We start from the raw sequence: 14,500 nt of genomic DNA on the forward strand, positions 1-14,500 counted from the left end.
TCTTTTTTACCACTTTTTGTCAAGTGACATATTATTAATAACTAACAGAATTAACTAACAGAATTATTTGTAATTGCAGTTAGCAGGTTTACAGGCATCAAACCGGGGAGATCAGAAAACAAATGTTTCCTAAATATTTTGTATAAAAAGGCTGATTCATAATTATAATAGGAATATCTATTAAGGATTTGCTCCATTTAAAAACTATCAGATTGATTCCCGATTGCCGGTCACTTGAACTTTCCCGCATCTCTGTCATATTACAACCACAAATCTGTACTGTATTTTAACAGAAATGTTTTTTTTTGTGCCTAAATTAAATTCATAGGAAAATATCATAATTTTTTAATAAGTAAAAATCTTATTTATATGTATCTTTGTGTTTCTCTCACTTTGTTGAAACACCTTTTGTTCCCATTACTTTACACAATTAAAGAGTTACTTTTTTTTTTTTTTTACCAATTCTCCTTTGAGAAAGAAGCTTAATCAGCTTGACTTTGACTGGGCCATTCAAAAATATGATCTAAATCATTCTGCTGTAGCTCTGCCTCAGTCTATAAACTTTTCCAGCTTCTGGAAGGTTTTCTCCCAGAACCGTCCCGTATTCAGCTCCATCAATCTTATCCGATCCGTTTCCATGCCTCTGCCATGATGCTGCCATCGCCGTGTTTTTAATATGACGTGCAGTGTGATTTTCCTGCCACAAACAGTTTCAGTTTATGGGGATGACCATGTCTTGGTAGGGTTGCGGTTGTAGCACTCCTTTTCTGAAGAGTCTTTGTATATTTTATCACCTAAACCTGCTTTAAACTCATCCGCAGCATCTTCTGCTGGACTGTTTGTTCACTAATGTTCTCTAGCAAACCTCTGAGGCCTTCATAGAACGGCTGGGATTATACTCTGGATGAAATTACACACAGATGAACTCTATTTTAGGTGTCTCTTAAGGGCAACTGTTTGTACTTTAAAGCACAAATTAATTATGTCTTTAAAATAATAAATTCATCTTTTCAAGATCGCAATCCCCTCCTGTTGTAGAAAAGTATTTCCTGAACAGGGAAAGCCGAACAACGCTACCACACTGTGGGCTTAATCTCTCTGGAGGGAAGAGTTTGAAATTAAATTGTATCTTTATAAAAAAAAACATTTTTTTAAATTGGATCACTTTGTGTTGTTGGTCTCGCATAAAATCCCATTAGAATAAATTGCAGGATGTGGTTGTAACGTGACAAAACGAAAAAGAAAAAAAAAAACCCAGAAGCTTCAGGAGTGTGAAGGTGTGGTGTCACTTACCTGATATCTGTAATTGTCAGGGTATTGCGTTAGGAAGTTCATCTGCAACACAAAGGAACAGCGTCATAGACGAGAGGATGAATATTTTTACACCAACAGCTTCGCCTGTTCCTGGATCTGCACTCACGTCTCTCCTCTGATGCTGACTCTGACAGCCGATGTCTGTGGAATAATGGTAGAGGCCCCCTCCCTCTGGCCGGTACTGCAGCAGCTCATGGACCTTGCCCACCACCCCCAGGCCCTCCACTAGTTTCTGTCTCTGGAGCAGGGACTCGTGCCGCTCCTGCTCCTCCTCCTCGTCCACCTCATCTAGGAGCTCTGGAGCTTCTAAACCCACAAAAGCTCCAGAAATACTCGACTGCAGAGACACAGAAACGCATGATTTAATTTTGTTTTTATTGCCTAGGCCTACGTTTGTAATATATATTTGCATGCATCCAATAAAAAAAAGAAGAAAAAAAATATATATATATAAAACATTTAGTTTCTGCAATTTAAATTTGGTAAGTGAGCATCAACTGTGTGAGGGGGGTCAGCCAGGAGAGCAGCCATTCATCTCAGGATGAAGGCTCTGTGGAGCCCCCCAGTGGCTGCATGTGGACACTGCACCTGAGCGCCAACGTGGGGCAGATCCGAAGGCAGCAGGTCACGGGGAGGCTGCGGTGGCGCCGGCCGGGGTTTGATCCGCTCCCCTGCCGTCTCCCCCTGCGTTTCTCTCCTTCTGTTCACCTTCAAGTGGCGCTCATTCTCCTCCTGCTTCAACCGCAGCTCCTGCAGCTGCAGCCTGGAAACAACGTCACACACTTCAACCAAAACGTTACCAATTCGTTTCACCTAAACGAGGAGAGAGATTCGGTTTCAGACAGAAGTCCTAGGCTGTGTAGAGAAATCAAAAATACATAATAAACATCACCCAAAAAAAGTTTGCTTATTAATTTTTTTCCCCCCAAAAAAATGGTTAAAATTCACATAAACTAGCGATAACTTTTTGTAAATGTAACACTTATGGTTCAAAGACAAAATTCAGCTTTTGTTGGTAAATTTGAATGTTACATTTCTGTATTAAAACGAGTTTTAATACAGAAATGTCGGTATTTCAGTTGGGCTGGTGGGCGATCAGGAAGCCCAGATCCGTTTTGTATGAACCTTCAGCTCGTCCAGGTTCTTGCTTTCCCTGTGATGAAGCTGAGTGGACCAACACCAGCAGATGAAAACCTAATTTTTTTGTAATAAAAATCATTTTTATTGTCCTTACCCGAGGTTTTTCTTTTCTGAGAAACTGAATTTTCACTAAATATTTTTTTTTAAATCCACCATTTTCACAGGCTATGTAGTTTTAACAAGGGCAACATATGTCAGGATTTTAATTTAGCAATTTCGAATAACATAATCACATAGCAGATTATGTGATCTTCTATGTGAGAGGATATTCAGCTAATGGTTCCATTTAAATAGCTGAAAATCACACCACAGACGATGTACTGGAGCAGGTTTAATTCCTCCGTTCTTTTCAGTGGATGTCTGTTACAAAGACGTGGATACACATTTTAATTCTCCTCTCATTTTTCTTCTACGAGTTACATCTTCAGTTTCTTGAGAAGACGATCGAGCGAGGGTCAAACTCCCTCGTTTAGCTCAATTTGGGTTTCAGCTATGGACCCAGATTCCACCCTGTGGATCTTTAAGGACAAATAAATAAATTGGTTTGCAATATATGTCAAATTAAAGGTGTAAAATGTTTATCATGGGCCCATTTTCATACACGAAGAACAGCTGGCATTTTACTTGAGGTTCTACATTCACATTTTAATTTAAGCAGATTTAGTTTTCCTCTTTTCTCTCCTGACTTCCCTCATTCAGGATAGGTCAGAAGCAGTACACCCTCACGCTGCTCACGCTTCCTGCGCACGCCGCAGTTACCTGGCACACTCCTCTCTGGCCTTGGACGCAGCCGTTTCCTGGAAGAGCGAGCTGCTGTGTTTGAAGTACTTGTCGTATTTCTCGCCCCCGTCTCTGGGGTAGATCCGTTTAAAGCCCCCCAGGTGTTTGGCCTCGTACTCCTCCATCTGTTCCACCGTGGCCGCCTGGCTCTGCCGCAGCTCCTCTGACCTGGCGGCCGACCACAAATGAGCGCAGCAACACACACCAGCACACTGCGTGTCCACTGCAACGTGCGTGTGTGTGTGTGTGTCATTGTGTGACCGTGGAGGGGAAACTCCACACTTCATTTCCTCACCTGGCCTCTCTGGAGCGGTTTTGCTGCAGCCTGTCCTTCACCCTGCGTCTCTCCTCCAGGATGATCTTGCGTCGGTCGCAGGCGCCCAGGTTGATGAGAACCAGAGTGTCTAACAGGAGCGCGTCCTTCACCTCCCGGTCCAGAGGAGAGTCCGTGGTGAAACTGGGCGAGTGGTTAACCTGGACGGAGACCAGACCACGCTGAATGTTTCACTGCGTCAAACGAAGTCATGGACAAACATTTTCACGTGATGTTTTACCTACAAATTGCTTGAAAATCAAAAAGAAAGTAATAGGGTTGGGCTTAGAGTAGGGCTGAGTGAGATGAATTGATTATTAAAATAATCGGCAACTAATTTAGCAATCGATTAATCGTGAACGGGAGAATACGAGCTCAAAAAATGGCATTTTGCTGAAAGAACAACATGGTTAGAGCAGCAATTAAGCTAAAACTGTGCTTAAAATATATAGATATACATGTTGCATTTAAGAAAAAAAAAATTAACTTTCACTGTAAGTATGTTCTACCCAGAACGCCTCAAGGCATAGTGTTAGCTTCACCTAGTTCAGATTCTGTAAAAAAAATAAAAATTTTAAAAATCAATTATTAATTGGTTAATCCATAAAAAAAATAAAAAAAATCAACAGATCAGCCTGCTCAGACAACACTTCTGCTGACTTTACATTCATCTTGATGTTATTGTGTGTTGAATGGAAAACCAAATTTGATGTTTTGAACAAAAGTCATCTCATTTTGATTTGTTACCAGCTTCCTTAAGCTTACCTTCCTTCATTTAAACTCTTTCATATATTTTCCACGTGCAAATCAATATAACAATCCGAGGATAATTAAATAGCAGAAGTAGTAAAAAAAAAAAAAAAAACCCACACGTGTCCTTCAGGTTATTTTGAGCCTAAGCGGACAGAGAGCCATTTGAAGAGTTTTCTATCTGTCTTAAAAGCGGGTGAGCTGGAGTGCTGACAATCTGAGCGCGTTCTCTGAATGATTTGCAGATTCCACATCGAAACCGGGTTCCTGTCACCTCTCACCTCCAGCAGCCAGGGTTTGAGCCGGTGGTCCAGCAGCACGTCGAAGCCGAGGATCTCGAAACAGGCACTGCAGGAGATGTGGTTGGGAAAACACGTGTTGTAGTTGTGCTTCAGGATGGGGTGAGCCGATATCAGAGTCTTGATGATGATGTCCTCGATGTCGTTCCACATCTTCTCCGTGTTGCAGTTCAAGTGCTGGAGGTGCTTGTTGAGGCTGGACAGCTTTCTGATTGGCAGAAATCAGAACGGCGCTCCGTAAACACACCTTCGGCAGCACAACACCGCAGCGTTTATCGAGGCAAACCTCTTTACCGTTTGCTGCCGTAGTCTTCATCGCGGACAAAGTTCTCACTGTTCTTGTTGATGGAGTAGTTCGTGAGGTGCATGCATACATCCTCCTGAGGTGGCAGAGTAGAGTTCAGTTTCACACATGGAGGAGGAAGGCGCTCTGGCCAGACTAACCCTGCGATGACAAGACCTCCAGCAGAAAGACTCTAACCAGCCTGCACATACTACATCCATCCACCTGTGTATATTTCTACGCTTTTACTTGCAAACAATGTTGTTTTCATTTGACCTGGACTTCGTTTCATTTGGAAATATTTCTAGGCTACCTAGTTGCGACAACGAGGAGCGCTGGCATCACGTTTCTTACCACGTTGCTTTGCGTGGGCTCGTTGTACTTCCTGGTGCAAAAGCGAGCCAAGCCTTCCTTAAACATGAATATCCTGAACGGGTCGCATGACGTCACCAGCACATAAACTCTCAGGTCAAACTTGAATCGGTCAATTATGAATGGCTGGAGGAGAAAACAGAGGCCAGGCTTAGGGTTGAAATGATTAATCGGATTCATTGTGATAAATGGATGATTGAAATAATTGTCAACTAGTTTAGGAATCAATTAATTGTTAACTGGAGAATACAAACTCAGAAAAAGGTGAGTTGGTGAAGGAGCAACACACCTAAACATACAACTAAATCTGCAATGCAGAGATTCAAATCAAAGCATATCAATGTATTATGTCAAAGTCCAGACATATGTCCAGCGGAAAATCTGTGTTTGCAAATGTTCCCCATCTTATCTGATTGAGCTTAAGTTGCTTTGCAAAGACAAATGGGCAAAAATTTCAGTCTGTAGCTGTGAAAAGATGGTAGAGAAACACTGTAATATTCACAGCTGTAACTGCAGTAAAATACAAATAAAAGGGCACAATTTAATTTTGCACTTTCTTCCACTTCACAGTTCTGCACTACATCATCAACACCATAAAATCCCAATTAAATACGTTGGCGTTTGCGGTTGTGACGCAGCAAAACATTAAAAAAAATAAAAAAAAGATTTAAGAGACATGAATACTTTTGCAAAAGGTTGTTCACAAAAGCCTCACCTTAGAGATGTAAACCTGGCAGATCATGTGCTCCCCAGGCTGTATGTCTTTAGTGGACTTCGTGATGAAGATGCCTTTACCTTGGCACCCCGTATCTGGCTTGCAGATGTAAGTCTTGTGTTTTTTGGCTCTGGTGTAGGCTTGGAAGTCACTGTAGCTGCGAAGGCAAATCGGACAATCAGTGACACATTCGAGGTGCGTTTCTATGCAGACACAAAAGGAGAACTTACTCTGCGGGGAGGCACCATGTTCTGGGGAAAATATTATAGTCTTTAGGAAAAAGCTTCAGCATGCGGTTCAAGTTCCTCGCCAAGAAATCTTTGCGGCAGATCTCACTCATCCCTGGGAAATGGTTTATTTTCTGCAAAGACAAGCGAGTTTACACAGCATGAAAGGACCACCTCCGCTAATGTAACACGTTTCATACGTATGATTATGGCCGCATTTAATTCAACTTCAAGAGGAGAACCGGTTGCAATTTGTCTCAACCTGTTAAACAGCCTGGATAAGCATATCACAGTAGATTGCAAATTAAAAGCCTGACCTGAGAGAAATGCTGGGAGCTACCGATGCCGTCCACGAAGACGAGGCTCTATTACAACAGAGGAGCCCCATTTCTAATTCACTTCTCTCCGGCACAAATGGAATTACACGGTTAATTTGTAAAGCCGAGCTCAGCTGCCGCGGATTGTCCTGATGATGGCGGTAATGAGGTGCTTAGTGAAGACCGCCTGGCTTAAATACCTGGTAACGCTTCATGTCCCTAACACGGTCCAGAGACACGGAGTAGTCAGTCCAAACCAGAGCCCAGTCTTCGTCTTCCCCCGTCTCCTTGAGGCCGTACCGGCGGGCCGCTCGCCGCACTGAGGCACAGCAAAAGGTAAATTACTAAAAAGACATGCCAAATGTTTCGATGATGAGACATTTCCCCACAAACTTTGCCAAAAGGTGAAAATAAGAATTAAAAACATTATTAGACTGGGTTAAAATGATTATGTAACTATAACGTTTGAAAGATTTTGTTTTCAATCTGTATGTTTTCATTTGGACTGATGTCAGGGTTTTTTGCTTGTTTCTACGGATGTTGGGGATTGTTTTTTTTTTTTTTGCTTTTTCTTTTCATTTAAAAATCAATATAAAATATCAAGGAGGGTGTTTGTAAACATCCATCCATCCATCCATTTTCTTGCACCCTTTTTCCCTCAGTGGGGTCGGGAGGGGTGCTGGTGCCCATCTCCAGCCAACGTTTCGGGCGGGAGGCGGGGTACACCCTGGACAGGTCGCCAGTCTGTCGCAGGGCAACACAGAGACACACAGGACACACAACCATGCACACACACACTCACACCTAGGGGCAATTTGGAGAGGCCAATTAACCTGACAGTCATGTTTTTGGACTGTGGGAGGAAACCGGAGTACCCGGAGAAAACCCACGCATGCACAGGGAGAACATGCAAACTCCATGCAGAAAGACCCCAGGCTGGGAATCGAACCCAGAACCTTCTTGCTGCAAGGCAACAGCTCTACCAACTGCGCTACTGTGCAGCCCTGTTTGTAAACATTTGAACTTATTTTTATATCTTCAACCATGTGTGGGTAAGAGAAAATTGGCAATAAATTAAAACAGGCGCAATCCAGTTCCTATGTTTTCAAATTTATTGAAGGTGTGTGTTGTATAACAACTTAACCCCGAAAAACAGAACAACTCAAACGTTTCCTTAAAGGTCCAGAGGATGCATAGGGGGAGAACTAAGGGTGCAGGAGAGGGACAACAATTCATTTGTCTTAAAAATAGACACTAACATCTGAAGTGCTTGTGCAGAATAAGTGGTAGTAACTTGTAATGAATTTGGCTTCCCGCAACCTTCATCTGTCTACAGAGGAGAATTTGGGATGCCTCAAATGTAATAATAATGTTTCTGTAGCGCTTGACACTGCAAGAATCTACCTTGATTTAAGCAGATGAACGTTAGGCTTTTAAAAAAAAATCAAACATACCGCTTTCATATTTGCAGCTGGTGAGGTTGATAGCCAATCATCTGAAAGAGAAGAGGGACAGAGAGAAGGACAGACGCCTGCTTTGCGGTGTCGCCACAAAGCAGGCAACACCTGCTTTGTGGCGGTGTCGCCACAAAGCAGGTGCCTCAGCAGTTCACTTCCTGCAGTGAACTGCTGAGGCAGTTCACTTCCTGCAGGGACACACGTGTCTAGAAGTTAAATCCAACATGATCAACGAGGAGAAAAATACCTCCTCTTATATTTCCTTCTCTTCTTGGAGGTGGGTGGCGGCCGGAAGGGGATGTAGGTCTCTGTTTGGCTTTCACCTCCGTCCTCCTCCTCTCCCAGCTCGTTGTTTGCATCTGGGCCTTCCAGAGGTAGTCCCATCCTGTGCCGGAGCAAATTGAGGGGGAAAATGCTAAAAACTAAAACAAATGTGATTGTGCAGACATAAAATAAAAGCGATAGTTTGCAAAAGTGCTCATACCTGAACCTTTCCACATTTTGCTACATTACAATAATAAATGTCATTGTATCACACTGCTAATTTTAATGTGACAGAGTTGCTAAAACTAACCTGAGCTGCCACCATTTATCATTTTACAACCGTTTCATTGGACAGTTATGCACAACTTAAGAGTATCACATAAAGTCAGCCCCAAAAATTCAAATGAAGTTTCCAGTCATAGCAAACAAAATGTGGAAAAGTTCTAAGTGGGTGGATACTTGTACATGGTGCTGTAATGTCGCTCTATTGTCCAGCACTCATTTACATGGTTCTTTTTTTAAAGCTGCCTGCTGAAACCCCTGACACTGAAACTCAATCAAACAGAACGAAGAGCATGCTGTAGGGGAGCGAATGGAGTCGTGTTTCTGTTTCCACTCGTCTCATCAGATGAGTGCTACGGCTGTCAGCATGTAGTCACACGCTGGCATTTAAAAGGTGTGGCAGCAGAGCAACTGGTAGCACAACAGCGATGACGAGAAATAATCCAAACTCTGATTAAAGCTCATAAAATCCACTCTGCATATCACAAATCTGCCCCTTATGGAAGATGGAAGTTCATCAAAAGTATCCTCGCTCTTTCATTTTTCAACCATTGTTGTGCCGTGAACACGAGTCCCACCGGCAGCCAGGCGAGTCTTCAACATAATTTTAACTTGAATCACTTTTGTAAAAAAAAAATTCTTGTTGGGAAAAAAAATATATTTTTAGAAGTGCTTTTACTGTGCTGTACAGTTTACTTTTACTTGACTAATTTCATCATAAAGCATCGCTTCTCTTATTTCAGTAAAATTTCTGGATCCTCCACCCACTGTCAGTGACTTTTGTTGAAGTTTAATAGGTTTTATATTTAAAGAAATTGATTTGGAAAAATGTATATTCTGCCTGATTTTGCTATTTTGTAATCATGTTATTTATTTGAATTAGTTTCATTTTGGTCCTTAAAATACCATAAATTTCCATATGACGATGTCATTTTTAAATATTAAACGATTGATGATGTGAGAAGCCTGTTTACCAAATTCTTTTTTACATAATTTCATGGACTGCGACTTTTTACTTTTACTTGAGTAAAAATATGTTGAAGGAGCCAGAGCCAGGAGGATGGATTTAGTGCTGTCAATCACTCTCATGTATGCACCACTCACATCCTTCCCCCCATTGCTTACTGCTACGCTACAGTTGGTTCACCGTGAACGTTCAGCCAAGTTAGCATGGCCACAGGTGACATCAGATAAACAGTTTTCCTGTAAGTATTAGTATTAGCATATTGAGCAGCACATACATGAGCATGACAGACAGCACTAAAACCTTCCTCCTGGTTCTGATTGGTTGTTTTTGATTGGGATGGAGGAGCTTGATTTTTTTCACATATGATCCGTCTCATACCATACTGTCACAACGTGGTGACAGTATATTAGCAAATTTAGAAAAAACATATTTTTGTAAAGGTTACTGCAGGTTTAAGTGACAAACATAGTCAAGATCCACTTCCCAGGACACAAGAAAGTCCAAATATAAGGGAAATTAAAGCTCCACTTGCTCATCTCAATCTGTCCTCTGATCCGAACACAGCAGGAGCCGTGCACCTCTGCGTCCGATCTGGTGTCTTACAGGGCCTGAGGTGAGTTTGACTCAATCATTGTGACAGAAACCCGGGGTTGCGGGTGGTGTCCAGGAGGGACATCCCAGGTACACAGTGGGAGGCTGCAGTGCCAGGTAACGGTATTCTGATCCAGTGATCTGGATAATCCTGGCCTTCAGCTGTGAGTGTTGCACCCGGCTGAGACGCCCCACTGACCTCAGCCCAGATTCGGTTACGGCCCAAGACTCTCCCTCGGTGTACGGCGACAACAGGTGTGTGAACAACACCTCTGGTTTGTTTTAGGAGCCGACCTCACGAAACAATCAAAGTGTTTGGTTGACGTAACGCGTTCAGCATTTACTCTAAACGTTTCGTTCACAAGAATACCTGAGTTGGTGATGAAACGTTAAAAAAATAAAAATAAAAAAGTCAAAGGAGAGTTTAGAAAAATCAAAGAAAAAATATTTAATAATAGAAAAATAAAAGTAAAATATGTTTGTGTACATTTGGTAAGCATCAACATAATTTTCCCTTGAATTGCTGTAATCAGTCATGGTTGGGTTTTGTTGGATTGATCAACATAAAGCAATGCAAAAATATTCCTACAAAGAGCAAAGAAAGTGTTTCAATTAATAAATATGTTGGAAACAGATTTGTGATTTAATCTCAATATAAATGCAACTACATATAGATAAAGTGACAGAGACCTAATTCTGTGGTAAAAGATGTTCTCTGGTAAAAGATGACATTGTTGTCCAATCTGACTGAGCTGGAGTTATTCTGTGACAAAGAACGGGGAAAGATTTCAGTATCTAGATTTGCAAAGCTGACAGAGACAGAGTAACCGTCCTCCTATGCGTCTCTCCATTTGACCTAAATACAAATGCCCCACTTCAGATTTGTACCTCGAAGGAAAATTGAGAACAGTGTATCATTTTCCTTCAACCTCACAATGACGCTCTACTTTAAAAATCCCGATAAAACCCGCTGAAATTTGTGGCTGCACCATGCGGCAAATTGATTTTAAAAAGACATACAAACAGTAGAAATAAACAGATTGCTAATATAACAGCTGTCTGCGCTGTTTGTGTTTTTATGCCCCTGTTTAATGTACTTCAACCAGCAACAGTTGGGGCTCCACGTCTGTGTCACTGTTATTTTCTACTACCTCAAAGCAGAAACTGGGTTTCAGAGCCTCACAAAGAGACTCAAAGCGTTCGGCTTTAGTTTTCAGCTCCTGTACACTCTCAGACATCGTATTTAAAGAGAACAGCGTCACTCACCCGTAGTGTTGCTCCTACATTGATGAGGAAATTGCTGTTGGAAGACGCTGCAGCCGTTTGTCTCCACGCCTGTTTTCCGACGGCTTCAGGAGCTTCTCGTAGTGCCACCGTGCTCCACAGCAAACAAATCAGTGAAGAACCTCATCCCACCTCCACACACCAACTGAAACTGATGCCCTGGAGGAAACAGAAAAGATTCATTGTTGTCATAACGGTGGTTCAGCTCCAGACCAACTTAAAGGCTGAAGTAGAAGAAGAAGTGGATCTGGTAACCAGATAGAAAAACCTGATACGTCTTGACATGATGGAAGAGAAAACGAGCAGGGGACCTTGACTTGGCGGGGGGGTAAGAAGAGAGGGATAATCCCTGATGCTTGTTCACTGAAACAGGAGAGGCACCTTTCCGCGCCACTACTTGTTCAGTTTAAATCTGTGCTGAAAAGCTCGGCAGAGCAGCGAGTGAGCAGTGTTGGCTGGGCTAAAATAAAGCCGGGCTCTCCATTAACACCATTAAAAATGGAGCAAGGCGAGAGGGGACAAATGTTAATCGGAAGACGAGGAGAGGAAAGAAGCAAACAAAGGGCAGGTATCAGTCAAACTAAAGAGGGACGGCGAGGAGCGAGAAGTGACAAGGAGGCACTGATGCAACTCTTTGATTCTGTAACTAATTAAGGATTAATTAATCATCCACTGATATCTTACACACGTCTACGGACATTCAAGGTTAGCAACTTAGTTTTCAGCATGGAGTTGAAATGAATCACATTGTGTGACTAAAGGCAATTAATTTGTGCATCTGCATGTTTGACATTGAATTAGGTCAGGAGGTCATTTGTTATAATGTATAGGCTAGGGACACAACAAGCCATTAAATTGATTCATTTTTTATAAGAAAATAATCCTAAATTGGAGTAACGTTACTAAGAGAGGCGGAAAAAGTTGTTTTGCAGTTTGGTCATATGCTGTACAGCAGGGTGTGGGCTCCTTGTCTGTGAATTATTGCATCAATACAGTTTTGGAGTGGCCTAGTCAAAGTCAAGACTTATATCTGATGAAGATTGAGACTGCTCAGGCTTGAAACTCATTATATTAGAGTAATGGCTGATGGCTGTTGTTGCTGCCCGGGTGGTACAACCAGTTGCCAAGTTTAGGGGCAGATTGCTTTTTCCCTGTAGGCTAATTGGAAGAAGCATGAGTTGAGTTGGACAGATTTTTAAAAATGAAATGCTCACTGTTGACTTTCACCCATTTCTTTGCCTTCAGCTCTCTCTGCTTCTCACACAGACTCGCTTCCTTCTTTAAAGTCATTCTGGGATGTTTTTGTCTCCTTGTGATCTTTTGTTCCTCTCTAAGTTATTTACACTGTTTGGAGCTGATTTGTGTCCTTCTAAAGCCATTTAAACATTATTGCGTTTTTTGTCTTCAAATCACATGTTTGTCACTTTGCATGTATTTTTTATACCTACTGCGTCTCTTTATGGTCATATATGAATTATTTATGCTTTATCTGTAGCTTTTGTTGATTCTGGCACTTTGTTGCTTATTTATGAGGCCATCTTATTTATTTGATTTTCATAACTCTGTCCTTCATAAGATACAGGTTAGCTTAGCATTCCTTCATTGTTTTATTGAACTGACTTTTGTTTCTTTTCTCTGTGCCAAGTCTCTGTCCTCACATTTATTTTGTCTCCCTTTTACAGCAGTTTTGTCTGTACTTGTGCTTACTTTTGCATGCATTTAAGACACTTAACTTCATGGGGTTTTGTGTGTATCACCCTCATCTTTTAGAGACTTTTGAAAAGCATATGAATCCCTAGAACATTTTCACTTTCTGGTTAGAACAGTAATTTTCAATTCATATCTAGATTTTATTTAATCGACTCACAAAATAACACATATTTCTGACATGGAAGGAAAATTGATCACATTTTTCTTTTACAAATGAAAATGTGAACACTTTGGTGTGTGTTTGCATTCCAGTAGGTCCCCGGTTCAGTGTTGTCTTACTGTAAGGTAATCCTCCATCCCACTCTCAAGTCTCAAGCTTTTCTTATTTGCATCCACCATTATGTCAGCTCTAGCTTCTACATCTCTGCTGAAGAAAGTAATTACCACAGCACACTGCTAAGGAAAGGTGCAAGTTTAGTAGAGTGTCTTGTCTCCAGCTACTAGCACCCGGTTGAGGAGGAATGCCAAAAAAACTGATTTAACATTTGACGTAAACAGTGTTAAATTTAATTTATATGAACGGAGGAGCATAAAGCCTTTCACCAAGTCCTTGCTACAGAACTACATTGAGCAAAGTCTTCATAACTTAAAAAAAACACCCTCTAAAACCACCCTACAGTTAACTGCGCAGCCCATATGTACGGCGCCGTTACTATGGTAACGGAATGCCGACCTCTCCCAGCTCTGACAGCACTGAGCTAGCTCCAATTTAGCAACTGACTGTTAAACGCGTACTTTCAAAGGCAAAAAAAAGTTAGTCGAAAAAGTCACATTTACCCTCCAAAAAGCGTTTCCTCTGGTTCCCGCTGTGAGCCTCTAAAACGCGCTGCTCTCTCTGCAGCTGTTCCCACGGATGGTCGTGAAGTGCTGGCTGGACGCTGAGAGGACAGTAAACCTACAAATGTAAACATGAATCAACTCGACGGGGTCAGATGCAGCCAATCGTGAGGCGAAGGTGTGAGAATCTCGTCTGTGATTGGCTGGTGGCTAACACATGTAAAGACTGGGGGGAGGAAAATCAGCCGAAAAAACAAAAAGGAGGGGTACATTTTAGATATTTTAAAGGGTTTTGAACTTTAAATTGGCATTTTAGACAGATATTCATTCTTATTTGTGGAGGAAAGTACTAAAAATGTTATAGTTTTTTCTTTTTTCTGGATAATCTCAAGCTAATCCAGAGAAAAATGTATAAATTTCGACCGACTAGTCACCTCTCTCTTTTTTATGTTTTTTCCTCAGTAGATATTATTTGGCATATTTGATTAGTTATTTAGGATTTTATTTTTTTTTATTTTTTTTACTTTTTGTCTAGTAGAAGTAGTTGTTATTAAATGTGTGAGCAAATGTTATTTTGGCACATACATTGTAGACAAAACCTGTATTGCAACAGGTAATGCTGGCTAAAACAGAAAAATGAGAAATGTGATAATTTGCA

At 41.5% G+C, this 14,500-nt stretch overlaps 1 protein-coding gene across 2 annotated transcripts in view; it reads right to left on the bottom strand.

Annotated features, from left to right (window-relative positions):
* ttll6 (tubulin tyrosine ligase-like family, member 6) overlaps positions 1-13,989 on the bottom strand; it is a 15,460-nt gene extending 1,471 nt beyond the window's left edge. The window contains exons 1-15 of one of the 2 annotated variants that reach the window (XM_017310934.1): positions 13,843-13,989; positions 11,338-11,514; positions 8,215-8,352; positions 7,965-8,002; positions 6,711-6,829; positions 6,197-6,327; positions 5,967-6,123; positions 5,234-5,377; positions 4,891-4,976; positions 4,579-4,804; positions 3,530-3,708; positions 3,214-3,402; positions 1,903-2,077; positions 1,421-1,651; positions 1,294-1,335 (exon numbers count right to left, since the gene is read on the bottom strand). In XM_017310934.1, coding sequence (XP_017166423.1) covers positions 1,294-1,335; positions 1,421-1,651; positions 1,903-2,077; positions 3,214-3,402; positions 3,530-3,708; positions 4,579-4,804; positions 4,891-4,976; positions 5,234-5,377; positions 5,967-6,123; positions 6,197-6,327; positions 6,711-6,829; positions 7,965-8,002; positions 8,215-8,351 — 1,854 coding nt within the window. In that variant the 5' untranslated portion in view covers position 8,352; positions 11,338-11,514; positions 13,843-13,989. Of the gene's footprint in view, positions 1-1,293; positions 1,336-1,420; positions 1,652-1,902; positions 2,078-3,213; positions 3,403-3,529; positions 3,709-4,578; positions 4,805-4,890; positions 4,977-5,233; positions 5,378-5,966; positions 6,124-6,196; positions 6,328-6,710; positions 6,830-7,964; positions 8,006-8,214; positions 8,353-11,337; positions 11,515-13,842 lie in introns of those variants that run through there. The other variant, XM_017310935.1, reaches the window with a different exon arrangement.
* Positions 13,990-14,500: the final 511 nt, after the last annotated feature.

Source organism: Poecilia reticulata, linkage group LG19 (assembly GCF_000633615.1).
Source record: "Poecilia reticulata strain Guanapo linkage group LG19, Guppy_female_1.0+MT, whole genome shotgun sequence".
NCBI lineage: Eukaryota > Metazoa > Chordata > Actinopteri > Cyprinodontiformes > Poeciliidae > Poecilia > Poecilia reticulata.